At 39.0% G+C, this 21529-nt stretch overlaps 1 protein-coding gene across 1 annotated transcript in view; it reads right to left on the bottom strand.

Annotated features, from left to right (window-relative positions):
* LOC134489860 (myosin-3) overlaps nucleotides 1-4890 on the bottom strand; it is a 30089-nt gene extending 25199 nt beyond the window's left edge. Inside the window, exons 1-7 of the mRNA XM_063292733.1 lie at nucleotides 4867-4890; nucleotides 4556-4611; nucleotides 2674-2885; nucleotides 1925-2068; nucleotides 1688-1844; nucleotides 1453-1480; nucleotides 1239-1353 (exon numbers count right to left, since the gene is read on the bottom strand). Of these exons, the coding sequence (XP_063148803.1) occupies nucleotides 1239-1353; nucleotides 1453-1480; nucleotides 1688-1844; nucleotides 1925-2068; nucleotides 2674-2877 (648 nt within the window). The 5' untranslated portion in view covers nucleotides 2878-2885; nucleotides 4556-4611; nucleotides 4867-4890. The remainder of the gene's footprint in view (nucleotides 1-1238; nucleotides 1354-1452; nucleotides 1481-1687; nucleotides 1845-1924; nucleotides 2069-2673; nucleotides 2886-4555; nucleotides 4612-4866) is intronic.
* Between the last annotated feature and the right edge of the window lie 16639 nt (nucleotides 4891-21529).

Raw genomic sequence — 21529 nt, 5'->3', positions numbered from 1 at the left:
TTCCAGTGCCTTCACTGAATTTAAATTAATTCTGACAAGACCTTTCTTTCCTCACTACTTTTTCGTGCCAAACACACATCGCTCTTCCCTCTTAAGATAAATGATTTGTCATTGGTGCTCAGATTCAGAAATGTGCAAAATGTTTTGAGTTCAAAACAGGTTGGTCTAACTTTACCAATAGCAAAGAAAGCTCAGAACATTTTCAACAAAAGCAAAACAGCTACTTCAGACTTGAAATGATTAGAGTTCAAAACATTTTGCACACCACTACTAGGTGGTGTATTAATTATTTCCCCGCAGGAAACAAAAATCAGCAACTGATTTGTTTGTTTGTTTATTTATTTATTTATCATATTTTTCCATCGTCCGCCTCGTAAATGACTCTGGGCAGTTTACAACATATTAAAACAATAAAATTAAATATTTAGATTCTAAAAGCAGAAAATGCATTTTGCATTCTTACAGCTCCCTTCATGGTTTTTGTTTTTCAAAACATTGTTCCTAAAAGGCCCTCTTGGAAAAGAGGGGAAGAATAGAAGGAGGGAATTAGAAGGATTAGAGAGGGGGAAAAAGAAGGCAATACATTTTTCTTAAGTCTTGCCTAGAATGTTATGATAAAATCTGGTTTGCCAAACTAGAAATGTTGCTGGTAGCTGAAGGGGAGCTAAATTTCCTGGGGGACTTAGAAACTGCCTGCTTAGATATATAGATTTCATGATCCAGTCACCTATTCTGTTTAAGGATGAATAGAATCTACCATTCAACCATGTCTACACTGTCAGCATTCAGGACGAAATGAATAAGATCATAATTGTAAATCATTGTAGTCTATGTCCTAGAACCTACGTATGTCATAGGATTTGGGGTTTTGGTTTAACAGCACTGGAAGTAAGTATTGTGATGGTATCATAAAATAATTCAGGGCAGTTATTAAATGTAATGATTATTTGTTACAATTCAACTCTTTTTTATTTAAAGGAAAACAGAATAAAACTTTTTATGGAGCTATGCATAGATCTTTCTAAAGGATTCTTAATGTGTAGTTATTTTGTTATATTGTTACTTTGGTTTTAGCTCTTACTGATGATAAGAATTCCACCTGAGCAATCCCTGTGGAACTTAAGACAGAAAACAATATAAATAATCAGACTCTATTGGCTTAGAGTTTTGGGATTTTCATTTCTCAGGCATCAGCCAAATGTTATTTGCACATCTAGGATTAGATCTATTCTTCATACCTTCATGCCTGTTTTGGACTCTTCTTTCTTCTTGGTTCCTTCTCCAGCTGCAATTGTTGCAAAATACTGAATGACCCGCTTGGTGTTGACAGTCTTTCCAGCCCCAGATTCTCCGCTAGCAAGAAAAATCAATCATCAGGTAAAGAAATATCATCTGTATCAGAACTGTATTACTACAGTAATCAAGCAGGGCAGATCTGAACTGTCTACTTACGTGATCAGAATAGACTGGTTTTCACGATCTGCCAAAGGAAGAGGGGAAAAAAATATGCTTACAAAGCTACAGAGGTACATGCCAAGTCATGCTAAGTAGCAACTCTGGAATTAATTTCATGCAAGGAGGGATGTATGAGAGGGTTTGTTAAGACTCATGCTATTGCAACCCCAACACCCCAGTATTGCTCTGTTTATACAACCTTATTCCCTTTTCAGTTTTGAAGCAGACCTACCAGTTAGCATGAACTGATACGCATTGTCAGAGATGGAGAAGATGTGGGGAGGTGCCTCAGTACGCTTTTTGCCCCGATAACCAGCTACCACTTCTGGATTGTACACAGGCAACCATTTGTATGGATTGATAGTGACACAGAAGAGCCCTGAATAGGTCTGCATGAAAACCAAAACCAATTGTTAAAATCTACTCTTTTTGAGATTTTGCCCTGGTACCAGGTACTGATAAAACATACGTAGATCATCCAGGAGCTGTAGCGATCTTTGAGGTTATACAAAACTGCTGGTTCATTTAAATGTGTCAGCATTGCCATGTCTTCAAGTTTGTCAAACTTAGGTGGGTTCATAGGATACACATCCTCTGGCTTGGCAGTTATTGTCTGAAATGCAAAGAGGAAAAGGCTTCCTATAAGTACAGAGTAGGGCAGAATTAAAGATTCAGTTCCGACTAAATACTTTGAACAAGCATGTCATCATTCTGTTATTATCTAGAAGCTGTTGATAACATGACAGTCATTTTCCCCTTAAAGCTGGCCTTCAAGGAGCGTCATCTTGCATTGAGGCTTATACTGGTCAAAAACCTTAACTTAGTCTTCAAATGCAACAATTGCCAAAAGCCAAATTTGAATGAATGGCCCAGCAAATTACAGTTTTGTATCATCTGTCTTTGGGATCCAAAGGACATTTTTAAGGAAAAACTATAGCTTATGCCCCCGTGCTAGAATTATTTACAGCAACTCACCCAAGTGAAATGTACAATCTTGCCCCATTTATCCTCAGAATAATTGAGTGGGGAATGTATGGAATTGGATTTTGCTCCAACATATACAGTACGTGTCAGGGCTATGTAGTGATTCTGGATCTAACTCCAAAAATCTCAAACTGCACCAGAAAGATATTTTCTTAAACAAAAGAGTTGCTTAAGTTACAGTAAGTTTAAAAAGTATCCTACTCCACCCCACTCCAAACCATGGAAGATGCTTACCCGGCCATCTGTCGTCTCTACAGTAGTCTTCCCACCTTCAGAGCTCTTAATTTTCCCTTTGGCATATTCCTCTTTGGGCTCAGCCACATAGCAATAAGTTTTGGCATCAAAGGGCTGGTTCTGAGACTCTATTCGCTCCTTTTCAGACTTGCGCAGAAAAGAGGCAGCCACCCCGAAAACCTCCATTTCTGCATCCCTGCTCATGGCTGCAGCTAAAAGAGATGCAAGAAGTTTAGTCCGTTTTGTTTAAGGTTAGGGATGTTCAGGTAGTACAGCATTAGACCTCTGTTCCTATATCTAGTGATGATAGATAGATAGATAGATAGATAGATAGATAGATAGATAGATAGATAGATAGATAGATAGAGATAAGCAAAATAGTTCCAACATTCAACTATTTTCTCATTAATCATAGTAGCAAGGCAAAAACTCCTTTGTTCTTAAGCAAGCCAGCCTGTCTGTCTCTTGGTAGTTTGTAAGATTTCATTCTACTATAGATAGATGTCCTCTGTAAAGAACCTTTGATAAATTTTGCCTGAAAATTGTTCTGAGAACTTTTGTTAAAAAGCAAATTATCAGTACCAGCAAAAGATAAGAAGAAGTATAAATGCACCTATTTAATGACAAGAGTGGTTCGGTATTCATTAAATAGCTGAGCAGGTGCAAAATCTTAAGGATCAGAGACAGCACTTTGCAGTCAATTTTGTTTAATAAAAATCAATTGCTGAGACTAAAAAATTGGTAAATGGGGAAAATGATATAACATGATATGACAATATAGGAACAGCACAGAAAGACACAAAAGTTGTTTATCATCACATTTATATTCTACTGTTTTCCAAACAGCATAGGACATGAATAATGTGAAATGAATACAGGCAATATTGCTTCTAACTCAATTCTTATTATGCCACAGTAGATATATAACCTGGATAACAACCCATCAACATAGGAAGAATTTAGATTTTTTTGGTATTGTCATTCTTATGTGGCACTATCTACATCAACAAGGACACTAATGTATGTTTTTATATATCAATTCAATTCATACAACAATTTTCTGTCCATAAAGCTACTTCCTTAAGTATATTTTTGCATTAGACTTTGTTGCTTGTCCCACAATGGTCTGAGATGAAACGGGATGGTTGCTTTTGGAATAGTTCTTTGCTGAGGAGGTTCTTCTGATGGGAGAGACTTCCACTCCCCAAAGCATACTTTAATGGCTCAGAAGATGGGAAGAACTGAGCATATTAAACAGTAACAAGAAATTCTGAAGAGGGACAAGGCTTTGCTTCTTCTCATCTTAGTGTAAATGGAAGCTCAGCTCCTTATCATTCACTAGAAGCACTGACTAGACCTGCTGCACCCCTCTGTCTGCTGGAGGAAGAGTGATACCAGTTTTGCAAAAGTAAGAGTACTTAGATTATGAACTGCCACCTATATTAAAAAGGATGTTAAATGAATTGAATAGTATTTCTGCATAGTAGATAGGGAAGTGGTATTGAATCTGCATGTGCTGTAAGTGAGAAACAGCTGCATCAGTAAGCAACCTTGGGCAGAACAACTTATAATGGACAGCTAAGATTCTTGTTTGCAAAGCTGAGTTTTATGAAAAGTTGGCAGTGATGTTAGCTGAGGTTGTTCTTATCTCTTCAAAACAAGATTAAGCTCTGTTCTTCCATCTACAGTTCATATACAGGGAAATCAAAGCTCAGAGAGGTAACTTTCATCCCCATACTCAGAAACACAAAATCACAATCCTAGCCCCACAAATCCACTGCAGACTCATTTATCAAATGAAACTACAGCACCCAAGAGACCTATAGAAAACTGCAATTTACCAGAAAGGGTAGACACTCAATAACCACACTTGGATTCTCACCTTTTTATTATCTACTCTCAACAGAAAGAAGAAAGGAACTGGATGAAATGTTCAACCTGCAAAGGAACAGACAAAATATGTGATAATGCATCCAGGATCCTCAGGCAGCCCAACAGCTGAGAATTTGTTAGAGTCTTTTGAGCAAAGGCTCAAAATACACAGCAGAGAATGGACCACACAACACTTCACCAAAGAAAAGTGCCTTTAATCTCATGGCACTCTAAAGTTCCCTAAAGTAGGAGTACATCCTGCACCTTGTTAGAGAGAAAAGATCAGGGCAATGGCAGAATTTTAAAAAAACCAAAACTTACCCCTGACAGTCCGTAGCCACCAAGAAACCTTTTACCTTTGAAAGCTTTTATAGGCTCTGATACTTCTCTTAGCTCAACCCTTCTCCCTATATGGAAATTAGAGACCAGCCCTGCAGTCTGATTGCCATTTCTACACTTATTTTTTCCCCTGTAAATGTATTTATAGAAATGACCAAGTTCACTCGTTATTTATCAGTTCTGATACTGAGCTGCAGGGCAATCATCGTAAATGTGCCTCTTTTCAATCTTGGAAGGCAAGACCATCATCAGAAAGAGATTGTCTGATACTTTAGAAGATCTACAGAATTCCTACACGTTTGTGACAGTTCTGCAGATCACCTCATATGCTAATACCAATCAGAGCTAATTTTGGACCAAATATACATTAAGAGCATTAAGATATATTTGCATTACAGCTATTTTAACAATTTCATTTCAAGCCTATATGGCATATATTCAGATGTGACTTTAAGATTCCAACATGCTTGTGAAGATATATGCTAGCAAGAATATTGTCATTAAAGTATCTAGAATCCTCTTTTGTGTGCAGCAAGATGAAGTACTAAAGGGCAAGTTTTGAAGGAGTGAATGACTGAATTCAAAACAAGATGACAGTCAAGAAATAAGTAGTTATAAGGGGTAAAAAAGATATAGCTTCATTAAATGAACAAAATATCTGCAGCATACACTATAATAATTAGCAACCCTTAGTAATCAATAAAGATCTAATTACTTGTAACACCTATGGGTTTATCCATTGAGCCTTATTATTGATTTGTCACTCTCTACACAAGCATGACTTCCTAATTAAGCATGCCAAAGAATCACAACAATGCTTTCCTCAAACAGGGAATTAGGAACAGCTGATAAAGGCAGCCGTTGTGTAAGGCAAGACATCCAAATGAGTGACTGAGGGCAAATATATTAAGTGGGAAATCTCTCAACTCTTCATTCACTTGACAGCTACTGCAGAGTTCCAGAACTCAGCTGTTTTAATAATAACTCTCGTGACAGGTAATGGGCTTCCCAAAGCCTTTCTCCCAACTCCTGTCACTGTAAATCATTAAACAATGAAGTCAATCATCAATACTAGAGATAAAACCATCCAGGACAATAAAAATACAGAAATTAAAAGGTTATTCTTTTTTAAAAGTCTAAAAAAAATAATCAGTCTACTTCTGGAGAAATTCTTATCCAAGAAATGCCTGGATGAAAAATGTGCCTTTGGTTGTCATTTAGAAGATGACCTCATGGTGCCAGCTGGATAGAGCTCCATTACTGGGGCACTACCACCAAGAAGGCCCTGCTGCTGACCACTGCCCAGTAAACCAAACCCACCAGGGCTTCTTAATTTCAGTAAATGAGTCTTAAACTCTTTTGCATTGAAGACCACTTTCCTCATTGCATCGCCATAAGAATCTCATGAACAAGGCTGCTTTGTGCTCTAACTCAAAAGCTGAATGAGAAAAGCATTGGGAGAGACAACACACTGAGAGGTAATACTGAATTTATGTCTATTCAGTGCCATAGAGCGACTGTGAAGATACTATTATTTAGAGATGTGGAGCGGATATTGTTATTGCATGCTCTAGAATAACCCTTTGGTATTTTTCTTTGTTATTTCTGTCATGGGGCATTCCTAGACAGCACTGGCAAAAGTCTTCATCAGCCTTTCCCGCTTGGCAGGGCAACCTTACTAATCTGTTCAAAGCCTGTATTGAAGCTTCTCACATGCCCAAAGCCTAGATGAATCCATGCCAGTAGGGCAGAAATAGGGAAGAAACATTATTCTCCACCCTCTTCTTAGTCATTTGTACTTCCCGCTGTTTGCCAGTTAGAGGACTTGCACATATCCCCTTTTCTCAGGGTTCTATTATTCCGAAGGCTCTCCCAGACTACCTGTACCTCTGCTCCACTCCCTTTGCTCCCACTTCAAAAAACGCTACAATTGGTGCAGAAGCCAAAGCTAAGTCTTGCCCAAAGCCTCCCTTAGCCACTGCCTTGACCTTTTGCTCAGGTAGAAATGTTGACTCTGGGATAAGCCCCAAAGCATGGGCTGATTTCTCAAGGGGAGTACAATCCTGCCCAGAGCCAGTGTAGGGGCCACTACCAAACTGAAAATTTCTGGGCAAATAGGAACTCTAGGTTACTAGCTTGCAATTTCAACTTGTTTCATTTTATGTATGCATTTATTTATTTATTATTAAAAGTATAGAGCTGCCCATTTCAGGTTCGTGACTCTGGGTGGTGTACAATAAAACAGTTGGGTAAAGCAATTATAAAACAACAGTGTAATACAATAATTAAACAATTTAAAATAGTTTAAACAGAAATATAAATAGGACCATGGGAGAATGGACCAGCATCCTGCATATTGCATAGCCACCTCATGGGCTCCCTATTTCCCTGGGATCCCCAAGTCTGTTGAAAGAAGCAGGTTTTGAGGGATTTCCTAAATGCCAATAGGGTCAGGGCTAATATCACCTCACCTTGGGTGATTCATCCGATTATTACCTTATTACCCCTACACATCAGGTTAGAACATCATCTACCGCATATCTTATCCAGTCATGGATATAACTGGATATTATCAGCATATTGATAATACCTCACTAATGATAACTCCAAACTGATGAATGATTTTATTCAGCTCAGTGGCACCCTTCATCACTCACCCCTTCTTCCATCATCTAAAACCATTGGCTCAGTAGTAGTAGAACCATTGCAACACAGAGCTATCATACTCAACCCTTACAGGTGGTCTAGAAAGATACCAAACTATGGCATCTAGCAATGCTGAGAGATCCATTAGTTCAGAAATGCTGCACTCTGCCCGTGCAGGTCCTGGTGGAGATAATTCACAAAAGTGACCAATGTGATTTCAGTGTCATGCCTAGGTCTGAATCCCAACAGAAAGGAACCTAGATAATTCATTTCATCCATTTCATTTCATCCAGGATTCTTTGTAGCTGCTGCCCCACCACGCTGTCCAATACCTTCCCCAAATAGGAAGGTTGGAGACCAGGAGAGCAAGGTATGCAAAATAATCTGATTGGGAGATGGATCATCAGGACAGAGTGCACTACGGCTTCCTTCGGGTCAAGAGGCACCCACACTCCTTCAAAGAAGCACATGTCACCATCCAGATATACTGTACCGGCCTACCCAAATGAGGCAGGTAGGTATGAGCCCAACCTATAGCTCAGAGCTCATGCTGCCAAAAATCCTGTCCACAGCCTCAGAATCCAAAAAATCAAAAAGAGAAACAACCTAACAAGACATTGTCTTGTCTCCGTTACCACTATTGTTTCTGCCAATGTGGATGCCAGGTCAAAACAGATAAAAAAGTATCTTCCAAACATCTCACAATATCCTGACAGTGATAGTTCCATCTATCCTTCCATATTAGCGTACAAGCCACCTTTAACAGTGCTTCTGGACATGTGAACATAATGCGAGTGGGGAAGTCATAATGCTTCACAACCTTCATTGCCATGATGTAGGCCTGAACATGGTTTGATCATACTCATTTCTCATCTTTTGCCACCATTACTGAAAGCATCACTTCAGAGCTCCCAAGTAAACCACAAAGCCCCCTGGGAGCAATTGTGTCCAACACTCTCATCATTTCCACATTCCAGAAATTAACAAGGCACATGGCAGAACTGCCCAGCATATTTCTGGCCAAATCCCAAAGCATGACCTGCAGAAAACCAAGCAGATCCATTAGGCATCCAGGATGGACCACCCCAGCCCCCCACCTGTCAGCCCCACAAGGTAGACCAGGCCAGGAAATCAACTCCACAGGAGACTAAAACTACCTTTATTGAGATTGGCTATAATAACAGAATTTATGAGTCTGTGCTGTACCTTCTTCCTTCTTATAGTTTAGTGAGTTAGGGAGGATTCTGAGCTGCTTCTGAATGTTATCTTGTTGTTCTGGACTTAAAAAACGTTTCTGCCCCTTTTGCCTAGGTAAGAATTCTTGCATATTTCCATTAAGGCCACCTCCCTTAATTTCTATAGTTGCAGAGGTCAGTGGTACTGATAAGCCACAGACTGACTAGAAAATGATCTGTCCATGATAAAGGACTAATGTCCTCCATCTTTAGATCACAAGCCATCTGCTCTGTGATAAAAGCTAACAGCTGAGGAGAATCCAATACCAGCTCCAGAATTTCAGTAAGGGAGGCATTCAAGCAGCAGGGTGGGTTGAACAAACCCACCTCAGTTACAGACCCCTGCATCCAGTCACCTGTGGAGCAAAACATCTAATCACAGCTAGGGTCTCTTGTATATCATTGCCACCCTCTCTGGCCTTGGATCTGTGGCTGATGAATCACCTGAAACCCAGAAGGGCAAATTTCAGATGGGGCACACCTACATTCTCACCCTGCCAGGTCTTGGTTATGCATGCCAGGACCTTTTTACAAACAGATCTAACATTCACTAATGGCACTCTGAGGCTAAGGCACCCATCATTCCCCACTCATCATCCAGGATCTGGGGAAAAGGCAGAAGATCTTGAGGAAGTGACCTCATGGACCTTCCTCTGATAGCATCTTCTGTCATAGCTCCCCCTCCCAGGCACTCTGGTGACTTATCTCCTGTCCCCATGACCTCTTTGTAGTGTCCTGGAACCCTCCCCATCTCCCCCAAAACCTGGGGCATCCTTTCAACAAACCTTGCCCTCACCCACCATCCACCACATAAAATTTGACCTGGTTATCAGACACTAATACTAAGCCTTCCAATAATTATAAGCTCAACTTTGCATTCCCCTTTCCTTTTCCTTCAAGGACCTCATAGGATTGGGAATGTGTTCCCACCTACCCACTCCATTAGAGTCCTTCTGCAAACATTTTCTGTCTCTTACCCATGGCTGTTCGTAGTGTAAATGCAGGAATTTAATAGAAAGAATCCTCTAAAGTGAGTTGAGTATTAAATGTGAGTTCCTGTTTTGTAACTCCCCTGGTCTAGGCCTGAAGATAAAGCAGGGCAAGTGAGGTGAAAATTGGCTAAAAGCTGGTAGAGAAAGCTAAGAGGTGGTCCTTTTACTCTGTTTAGTATCAATGTCTTTCTTGGCTTCTTCACCTTTCTAACCTGCTGCATTCTGGCCTGTTTATCAGGACTTTCCTCCAGGTGTGTGCTCTCTTTCTTTCTCTAATAATTACACACACACAATTTTAAAATATATCTAAATTTATTAGAAAGAAGGGTTAAGGTTGAAGTGCTTTAGTTTCACCTATAAGCTCAATTAAGTCCCTCTTTTGGGGGAGATGGGCAGTGGCTAAATTTGAATAATAAATAAATAAATAAATTTTCCATCCTCCCATGATTCACTTATCTTCATGTGAGTTCTACCCTAAGCTTCAAAATTAAACCAGGGATGAACTCAGCATGTCAGTCCAGTTTTGAAATAGATACCTCTTCTGTGTTCTAACATGTTTGTCAGCCAGGAAAAGGTGACAGAAGCGACAAATTACATGGCTACATCCCAGAGAGTGAATTACATTTGGCTCCAGATAGATTGAGCAGCATACTGTCGCTCAAGAATGGTCATAAACTGTCACATCTCTCATGAAAAATGAATTCTTAGACTCCTCCCTAAGCCTGTAGAATGAGCTCTGTCTTTTTTTAGCTGAGGCCTTCTGCGCTCAAACACTTTTTGAATGTACTGCTGGGTTTGTATTAGGTGTCCAAGAAAAGCTGAGATAGTAGAAGCATCCATTTTATGCAAGTCTTCAAACATGAAGATAGGGGCTTTGCAGGTCAGTTTGATTGTTAGAAGAGTAGAACTAGAAAAGGGAGGCTTTCCTAGCATGTAAAGATCCATCAAGTTGTAAAAATGAGTTCAGGATCTAAGTATCTGGAAAGCTACCTTCTCTTGGAGATCCAGAAGAGAAGGCCCCCTCCAGATCCCTATTTTTTCATCTTCAGGGGATCTCTGGGTCAGCCCTTCTCAATCACTGCTCTCATTCCCTGGAACATTGTTCCTACTGATATCAGATGGGCCCCAACTCTGTTAGCTTTTTGCAATCTGGGTGTTTGAGCAGGCCTTTGGGGTCTGAGGGGTTGTTCATGTCTCTTCTGTGGGGTGGTTTGCTGCCACCAGCAGGGTGTTTATTGTGTTTTTATGGTTTTTAATTCTGTAAGCTGCCCGGAGTCACCGTGTGTGAGTTGGGAGGCCGTATAAATCTGTTTAATAAATAAATAAATAAATGCGGGCTTCCTCAACACTGGACAAGTTCCTCAGCGCTGCACAATGTGATTATCACCTTTTTGAAGGGTTCTAAGCCAATCAGTCCAACATGATGGGCTGTCTAGTAAATAAAAATAAATAAATAAAAGTAAGTCTGGGTTCATAGGAGCTGCTTTTGAAAACCAAAGGCAGTATCCCATCTTTCCTCTTTTCCCTGACAGGTTTTGCTACCCATTAAGAAGCAATTCAGTGACAGATGTAAGCCATAACATGAAGGACCCTGTCCTTGGATTCAGAATTTTATTTTTTTATTTATTAAATTTTGCCACTGCCTATCCCCCCCCAAAGGGGGGACTCTGGGCAGTTTACAATATTAATATTTCATGGTAGGGTGTTCAAAATCATTACTTGGAAGCTATTAACTATAACTATTAGGACACCAAACTTTGTGAATTGCTATTTTTATTTTGCTTCAAACTAAAAATATAACTAATCTAAACTAGGATTGGGCAATTTTGAATTTTGGAATTGGGCTTAGTTTTCTGTGGGCAGAACTGTACTTCACTGCCCACCAACTCCCACTTCAATAGCCAGGTTGTAAAATAAAGTTGGCAACAGCCAGCAATAAAGAGTTTCATCATTAGTGGCCAAATAATTTTTTTCAGGGTCTAGACAGAGCCCTGTCCCACCAGTTAGTTGTCATATTACAAACAAGCTCCCCACAGAGAAGTGGTTTAAAAATACACAAGTAATATGAATGTTTCTACCTATTAAGTTTCTTTGGTAAAAAAAAAAAAAAAGGGGGGGGACCATTATAGCTACAGCTGTGATTCTGAAACAATTAGGAAGGATTTAAGCCAATGTAGACATGTTTTCTAAATGGGACTTGTGGTCTTCAGCAACACCATTATTGGGGTAATCGACTTCAGATACTAATACTAGGAGAAAGAACTGCTACCTAATGTTACACAGCTAGCAGTTAGCATCCCATTATAATCCCTTGGTGGTTAGGTAGCACTTATTACCAGGCATAACCCGGAATCATAATATTGTAAAAGACTATATAAATCATAGTTACATAGCAGTTATTTTTTAATAACATTTTAGAGGATGAAAAGATCTGGAGATCTCAAAAACCTGCCCACATTATTACATGGTTCAGGGCCTGGTTATTTATGGCACTGCCTTTCTCCAATGATCTCCTGTAAGATCCATTCTATAAGATCAGGAGGATGGGCATGATCTGAGTCTTACCAATTAAAGAGGGCCATGTCATGGGACCCCAAAAGCAGGTCTTCTCCATTGCTGCCCCTCCTCTCTGAAATGCCATCCCCAACCTTGCTGTCCTTTAGAAAAGTTCCAAAACCTTGGCTCCCAACTGGTGGAAGATGGACAATTGGTATTTGAGTGACCTTTTTCCCCAATGTACTTGACTATGTAGTTTCTATGTTTTTAATGCTCTTGTTATTCTGAATGCTACTTAGAGTCTTCAGACTTGATGGTCTAGAAACATAAATAAATAACCGGTACAAAATACTGCTGACCATAGATTTTGTAAATTTTTTTCTTATTTTCTTATAGGTATTTTAGAAATCCATCTCTCAAAAGCTGCTAAACAATGCTAGTAGTTTGTATAAAAGGTAATATAAAAAAGACAATTATTCCTTTTTATAACTGAAGAAAACTAAGAATTTGACAGAATGTGATGGAATAGATTTTATCCCATACTGTGCTTCTGTGGAGGGGTGAGGTGGGGGGAATAATTCATTATAGAATACAGTCATATGATTCTGGTGGTTTTTTAAAAAAAATAAATTTAATTGACATTTTACAGAAGTGATTTTGGTAAATACAGGTAGTCCTCGTTTAGCGACCACAGTTGGAATCAGCAACTTGGTTAAGTGAAGTGGTTGCTAAGTGAAACTGCGACTGTGCTTATGATCTTACTTCAGCTTTCCTTTGTTTTACAGACCTGTGAATGTCATAAATGTAAGGATTGGTCATAAAGTTACTTTTTCATCACTGTCATAACTGCAAATGGTTGCTAAACAAGACAATAGCTAAATGAGGACTACCTGTAACCTAAATATTTACTTAGATTTGTATCTTATTTTTCCTCTGCATGTTCAAGGAAGGGTATGTAATGTTCCCTTCTCCAAATTTATCAATCCTGTGGGGTATGTTGCACTTGAGAGTAAATGACCTTCCCAAAATCACCCAGTGGCCTTATATGGCTGAGGAACACCTTGGTCCTATACTGTATTGGCTCTTCGCTTCACTTTTGAAGTAACTATGTGAAACAAGCTAGCTATTATTTTCAAACATTCAGTAATGATATTGGTAAATTATTCCACTGGATTTTATTATTGTTTATATTTATTTTTTCTTTCCAGATAATGTATATTACTCAGTGGATTAATAAAGTAATAAGTAACTCAATGTCAGAAAAGAGAATGACAATTTGACACATCCAAGTTTGTTGTCTAGATACTGATATGAACATACATAGATATTGATATGTTAGGAAATGCAATGTGAGAATAAATTAATTTTCATTCAGATAGTTGACATCCAAATATTCTTCACTGAATTGTGGCAAGCATGCAGAAGACCAGAAAACAGAGTAACGAAAGATCACAGCTTGTGGGGCTGCATACATGGTTATGAAGGGAAGAATTTGAAAGTCTCCAGCAGGATACTTATGTTCCAGATTTTATCAGCTATACCAACAATATAAAACAATCCAGCGTTCTTCTAAAATATATTATATACTGCTGTGGAAAATAGCATCCATATATCAGTCTCCACTTTCCATATGCAATATGTAGAATTATGCACTATGTGTCTTAATCACCTTATTCATATCTAAGTTCCTCTTTAGAGCAGGAATTGGAAATGCGTAACATGTCATACAGCAGAGTGACTCTAGATCTATCTGTCCCAATCAGATGTATTCTTGACTTGTATTCAGTCTGAAGTATCATATCCCAGGTCACCATCAGTTGTTTTTATTCCTTATTCCTTTTCTAATTTTATTTTCTATTATATTTGGTTTTATTGTATACCACCCAGAGTCAGTCTGAATAAACTGAATAAATTAAATTGAATTAAATTACATTATGTTACATTACATTACATTAACATGGCTGTAATTTAGTGCCAGATACATCAATAGAGCAGTTGATGAAGGCAGATTTAAATGTTACTGTAAACAAGTCCACAAGTGAATCCCATTTTGGGTAGCAATTTTCTGTTGCAGATAGCATACAATTCTACATTTACTCAAGAAAATGGATATGGATTTGTCTTGTACATAACCCCGGATGTATTCATGTCGAAAAACTCTACAGCAGAACTAGTGTGTTCATGGAGAAAATCTATCTAGGTAGTCACTAAAAGTCAACAACATCTGGATGACCATAATTACTCAAGAATTAGTGTGCTATTCTTTACTGAAAATAAAGCAAATGTGTTTAAATAGCCTACAACATAATAAATTATACGCTGATGTTGAAACATTTTTCAACAAAAACAGCTCAGCAGAGAAAGATGCAACTACTTAACTTTGCTAGTTTCTTTGGAGGTTTTAAAGGAAAGTCTTGAGGGGTGTCTGTCGGGGATGACTTTGAACAGGGTCTAGATTTTCTTGAGAGTTGGGTTAAATGCTTAGAATGGGAAGGATGTCACTCTTGTGCTAGGATGTGTTTTTGTGCTGCTGAAGATCTCATTGAGAAATGAAGAAAAAGTGGCTGAACATGAGACACATCCTCCAATTTTACATTATAATTATGGCAGGTTTTTTTATTTTTTATTTCTTCCTTTGCTTTACTTACTTACCAACTTTTGGGGACTGGATGCATGATATAAGCATTGAACGACATTTATAAAATACTCGGGTCATAAAGCCAACTGCCTTTGTTTCACACAAACCTTTAGTCCAGTTGTACTTAGTGTCCCGTCCTGTTAAATCCAGCACCCTCCCTCTTAGGCTCCTTCTTGCAGTTGTATATAGCACAAAGCCCTGGATGCTGGCATGCCCCCTTGAATCTATTTTGGCACTCCCATACAAGCGTATGTTCTTCTTGCTTTTCTCTCTCTGGGTTGATTGGCTGCAAGGAAGCCCACCTGTGCTGTCCTTCTCCTTTGGAATGTCTCAAGGCTTTCGCCTTCATCTGGCGCATTGTCATTCCATTGGTGAAGGTCCTTTTTCTGGCACTCTGTGTTGCATACCAGGAATGCAATTGCTTCTCAAGGAGACAAATGGAACTACAACATCTCATTCCAGAGGAGCTTCTGTCATGATGCCCTGGCGTGGGATGGCATAGGCAAAACACTGAGGGGGTGGTATGGGGGCACTTTTCTCAAGAGATCATATTTTATGGTGAAAAGGTTTGGATTCAAAATAGAATTTTAAAAATAGACGTGCAATAGCCATCAAAGAAAAAAAATGTTGATAATGCACAGTGTTTTCGATAATTCAGTGCCAGCCATAGCAATTTTGCATTGCTAAAACTACCATCCAAGATTTTGCTATTATAGGCACTGCATTAATACATAATATCTCTGCTCATGTGCCAATGTGCGTGCATCGCTGAAATGAAGATGGCTTTAATAATGGAAGTTATTTGCTTGCATATCCTCTTCAGGAATAGGACTGCATCTCCAGTGGGTTTTTTTAACTGCCCAGGCCAGAATGAATAAGCATTTTAAAAAAAAAGGATAATTGAACTATTTTCAGGGCTAATGCTCTGACAAATCAAAATTAAACAATTAAAAATACTTGTTTGTATGAATAAACAGAGGGCATGTAGCAGTCTAACATTTGGTGATACAATTGTGCAAAGCTTTGGCTTAGATGTGTTGTTCTATTGTTTTATGATAATTTTTGGAAATGAGATTTCTGTAGTAATCTATTTTCTGTTTCTTATTTATAATGCTGGTGAAAGACTCTAACAAATAAATTTCAGTTTCAGTGATAATAATCATAGCTACCATTTTTTTAGTAACATAAAATGCACCTACACATCCAGGAACAAACACTTTTTATAACTGGTTCTTTAAGTAGGTGATTCCATCTGGCACATGTGAAATCCACTTTCCTACATTACAGAGGCTGCCAGATTACTTATGTTGTATTTGGGTTCAACTCTTCTCCCTAACCATATCCAGGCATCGATTCAAAATCGCCTACTGCTCCTGGATCAGTTGACAAGGAAGGAGAGAGATGGGTGTCAATAGCACAGTTCTTTGACGATCTCTGCTAGATGTTTCACTTAATTTTTAAACAGGCACCAGAATACAGTCCTAAGAAAAACCATGAGATCTCTTACTGTCATCTGCTAAAGCTATTGTGTCAGATAGAAGAGGAACTAATGCAAAAGAGCTCCTCATACTCTTAAAGCATTCTATTGATAATCAATTGTGTCAAATGTGATTAAGTATCATAAGGCTAATATTTCCACTGGCTATCCTAAAGTATATATCAATAAAGCAAAGAAATTTCAATCTTCAAACCCAGCTTAAACCAAGATTGAAATGGAAAAGATGATAGCACCATGGTACAGCATGGTTTTAATTTTGAAGGCTCCAGCATAGAAGCTTATGGTCAGAAGGGGCTATTTAGCCTATTGAGTCCAACTCTGTACTCAGGATAAGAATCCAGGCATTCTTGACAGGCAGCTGTCTAGCCTCTGCTGGAACATCTGCATTTAAGTATCTTGTTAATCAGAATGTTGTGGGGTACTTTGTCAAATACTTTGCTGAAATCAAGATACTAGATCTACAGTATTCCCACCGTCAGTTAAGGAAGTTATCAAAAATAAAGTAAGGTTAATCTGGCAAGACATGCTCTTGACAAATCTATTCCTGCATTTGGTAATTACAAAATTGTTTCTGAAGTGTTTACAGATCTGGTGCTCTAGAACCCTCCCTGGTGTCAAACCCAGACGGGTCCGTAGATCTTCCTTTCCTCCTTTTTTTGAAAAGAGGGACATTTGCCCTCCACTAATCATCTGGCATTTACTGATTATTCAGGATTTCTCAGATAAAGCAAAAAGTTCAATCAGGCCAAGGATGCAGTTCCTCTGGCCCAGGAGATCCAATCTCATTCAGACTAAAAGGTATTCCCAAATACGTTTTTGTCAATCACAAGCTTCAGCCATGTCTCACCCTCCTGCTCAGGCTGAAGTAGGAATTGAAAGGCTCTGCTTTTTCTTCCTTATTTGTTAGCATTTGTTGTCTTAATTGAGAACTGATATACTAATTATTTTCTTTTTATTATTATTATTTTGAATGTATTTGAAGAAGCTATTTTTGAGGCTCTTGGCATATTTTGCAACCTTAGCTCATTCTGAGCTTTAGCTTTCCTGACTGCATCTTTACAATTCCAGACAATTTAAATGTAACCTCTGTCAGTGGTCTGTCCTTCTTGCCGCTTCCTATATTTGTGCTTTATAACAAAAGTTCTTGAATGTGCAGTTTCAGTCTAGTAGGATCAGTGTTTTTCAAACATGGCAACTTTAAGTTGCGTGAACTTCAACTCCCAGAATTCTCAACCAGCATACTGGGGGATTCTGGGAGTTGAAGTCCACACGTCTTAAAATTGCCAAGTTTGAAAAATACTAAGTTAGCTGAACTATTAGGCTGACAAAACCAGGATTATATTCAGGTTAAACCTTTTGAGAGTTCACAACTGGCAAGGCTATCATTTGACTGTCTAGTGGCTTGCAGACTTTTACAATCCATACAGAAATTTTAGAAACTATTAACCCAGAATCTCTTTGCTGTAAAACTGAGGAAACAAGGTGCTGACATACAGAATACTTTTGCTGCTGCTACTGCTGGACACAATCCAAGAAAGCTAAGGTAAGAAAGGAATATTGGGAATGGTCTGTTTCTGCGGACTGTAAAGGAATTTCCTCCAGCTTTCCTCCAGTTAATACTAAACATCAGTCTTGGGATTTCTTTCAGAGTGGCTTCTGAAATAAATTAGGAAGATGGGATTCAGTCAGCTTTCATTTTTTTGCCAAGAATTCATTGGTTAGGTAATCTGTTGATCTTGGTCAATTAGTGCAATACAGAAAATTCAACCAGGAAGGGGGGGAATCCTAAAAGGGATGCTGTTTGAAAGAGTATTTTGAAGATTTTTGTAAGATTTTGTCCTGCTTTTAGGAAGAGTTTGGCAGAAAAAGAATCATAGTCACAGTATGATAAATGAAGGGAAAAGGAGAAGGAACAAAAGAAAACTTTGTACTCCATGGGAACTTTGCTAAAAGAAACTTTGGTGAGTTTGTAAATCAGCACCGACTCTGATCTGAACTTGCTCCACTGGTGAGTTATGAGTCTTGGTATCTATTTTAGAAGGGATGTTTAGATGTCATGTGTGATTTGTTTAGAGAGTGAGAAATAGTGAACACTTCTCTATCCCTAAAATAGGAGCTGAGCTGGATTCTTGCTATAGAAGCGTTAGGACAAGTGTGAACTTACTGACCTCATTGGACCTATTTGGAGTAAAAGAAAAGTTGCAAAGCAAACACAGATACACACCTAAGGGGCTTGGCAGTGAATAGGGGGAGACTCCAGATGAGAGAGAGAAATCTTCCTGACAGCCAGCCTGGAAAAGATGATCTGTCCTAAGGATCCAGTTGGGATAATCTAGAATGTAGCTGGAAAGCAACAGAAGCCTTGATCAAGGTACAGGAGAACAAAAAAATGTAAAATGGAGTGACCAACATTCCTTTTTCCACCTTGCTTTGGTTGGGACTATGGAGATAGTTCTATTATAATGCGCCTTTATTCTATTGTCCCTTGAAAACTTCCCATCAATTTTATCTCAGCAGCTCTGTTTACTCCTTTATGCAAGAAGCTCAGAAGCTTGGATTTTTAGAGTATGACACAGCTATAATTCTACCTGGGAAAAGCAGGCTTCCACAGAAACAGCAGGATATGACTTCCCTGTAGTCTAACAATCTGGGTTTCTGTGTGAAAGTGAACAAAAAGAAAGAACAATACTTTACTTGCCCAGGGAGTGAGATTGCCAAAATAAAGGGCTAATTCTTATTCATTTGTTAACATGCCATGGCATCAGAGCCAACCCACGCCTTCCTATTTTCCACACTATTAACATTTTATGCAATGCATATGGATCCGACAGATACCAGGTTCAGCCGATCCCAATCTCTTTCTTCTCCTTCCACAATTATTATGTTTTCCTTTGCACTAAATGATTTGATTAAAGAGGGCAGCAACTCCTATGGGAAAAAGTCACTTAGCTATTATCGAAGGAATCATAATGGATGATAATGGCATATTCAGCAGTAAAAGAGCGTCATGAAATAGTGCCAGATTTATTGTTGTTATGAAGTTCTAAAACCAGTCCTGTTATATGGAAGAAATAAATATTGTAACTGTGCATCAGAACTAAGTCTCAGCCAGCACTCTTTAGAAAGAAGACAGGCATCTGGGAATTTATAACCAGAGCTGGCAAACAAGAACAAGGGAGTTTTGCAAGGGAGTTTATCTAGGAGTAGGGAACAAGCTGACCTGGGACCTTGCCAAAAGACGGACACTGGGGGAGCAGCAGTGGTGACCTGCCAGGTAGGTATTATGTTTGTCTTCTAATTACATCTACAGTTTTGCGAATGCAAGCTTGCCTCCTTGCTGGAGGAAAAAAAGGAAGGACAGAACAATCACTCTTCTTTGCAATGCCTCAAAGAAGCATTGAACAGCACATGGGTATCTGTCAGCCCTCTCAGGTAAGCCAGACAGGAAAAAGGATTAGACGAGCTACTTCTTCTTTATTGTTAAGCTACATTAAACAGAATCTTTCATGTCTGAAAGTACAAACCTCCCTACATTCCTTTTTACCACCTGCCAAGTTAGGGCGGATCCTTTCTAAGTTACTTTCTGTTCCCGTTATGCAGCTGCGGGCTCCTCCCACTTTTATCTGATCGTTCTCTCGGCAGCATCTCTTCCCCCCGTCTCCCAAGGTCCTTCTCATATTCCATTACAGAATCTCACATGAAGAAATCTCTGTGACATCTAGCAGAAAAAGGCCTCCAAGGAAGAAGGCATCCCAGTGAAAATAAGTGAGTGTTTGGAAACACATGTAAAGAAGGAGTGAACAAATTGAGAGGAGAGTTATGCCACTGGGACTGGCTGGCCAGTTTGAAGCTCTGGATCTGGAAGGTGAGCTCCAGCTACCTTGAGAGAGTTTGATCATCCCAATGGAAAGGATTCCGAACTAGTTATTGGAACTGTCACTGGTGGAAGGGACATCATTGGGTTGATTTAAAATTATTTGTGACTGTTTTTCTGTGGGAACCAGAGCCACGTTAGAATGTGGCAGTATACAAAAACTGTAAAATAAGTAAATAGTAAATCATCTCTGAAGGGATCAACATAGCTGAAGCTCTTTACTGCAGAAGCAAAGAAGACAGATGACTCAGGAAGATTCCCCATCATGAGGGACAGAAGCAAATGCATGTGGACCAAATAGGTAGCCTATAGGCAGCAAGAAGTGGGCTGTCTTCCTATTGCACAAGTAATGGTAGATTAATCAAACTGACTGATCTCTTGTCATTCCTGATTCTCTACATAGGGACAAATAACACTGCTAGATGTGGACAATCACTTTAGAAGACTACAAACAACCATAAAATCCTAGATTGGAAGTTGAAGGAGACATGAGACAAGAAGTAACCGAAGGAACCTGAAAATGAAGGGGAAAAAAACTGTTTAAGAAGATACTGTCATCAAAAAAGATTTGGATTCCTAGTCTGTGGCCTATATCACCAATAGAGGGTGACTCTTGGATAGGGAAAAGAAGATTTTCACAAGCTTTTCTAACCTTCTCAAGAGGGCTTTAACCTTTGGAAGGGAAAATGAGACAGAGAAGCAGCAGGTATAAGAGGGCACTGCACTCTCATACGGATAGAAGGCAACAAACTGTTTAATGTGACTTCAGTCTAGTTTGCAACAGAGATTCTTATCTAGCTGTGCAGCGGTGAGTGTCTGAAAGACCTCTAGTTCATGTTTCTGCCTAGAAGCCTGGTTAGACTAAATAAAGTTAAGGGCTGGAAGTTTATAGTCCAGTCCCGAACTGAAGAATCTGACAATGCCCCATTCTCTTGTCTCTGTACACCAATCCACAGAGTATGGATAGCAAAGAGAAGGAACTAGAAATCCTACACATAAGATGTGTAATTATCACTGGATAGATATCAAGTAAATCTAGTGGAATAAAAAACATGGTTAGAAGATAGATCTTGATTAGTCATTCAAATGAAAGGAGAAAAGGGAGGCAGAGTGGCTTTATATGCAACAAGCCTTATACCTATGAAGAAATTCATGTCCTTGAAATACAAACGTTCTGTTGAGAGCTTCTGGGAATAATAAGAAACAACAAAACTATATCACTGTGGGAATTTACAACAAGCCATTTATCCACGTAGAGGATGTGGA

This window comes from Candoia aspera, chromosome 2 (genome assembly GCF_035149785.1).
Source record: "Candoia aspera isolate rCanAsp1 chromosome 2, rCanAsp1.hap2, whole genome shotgun sequence".
NCBI classification, from domain to species: domain Eukaryota; kingdom Metazoa; phylum Chordata; class Lepidosauria; order Squamata; family Boidae; genus Candoia; species Candoia aspera.
Note: the sequence above shows the minus strand (reverse complement) of the source record. Positions and strands in the feature narration are given on the sequence as shown.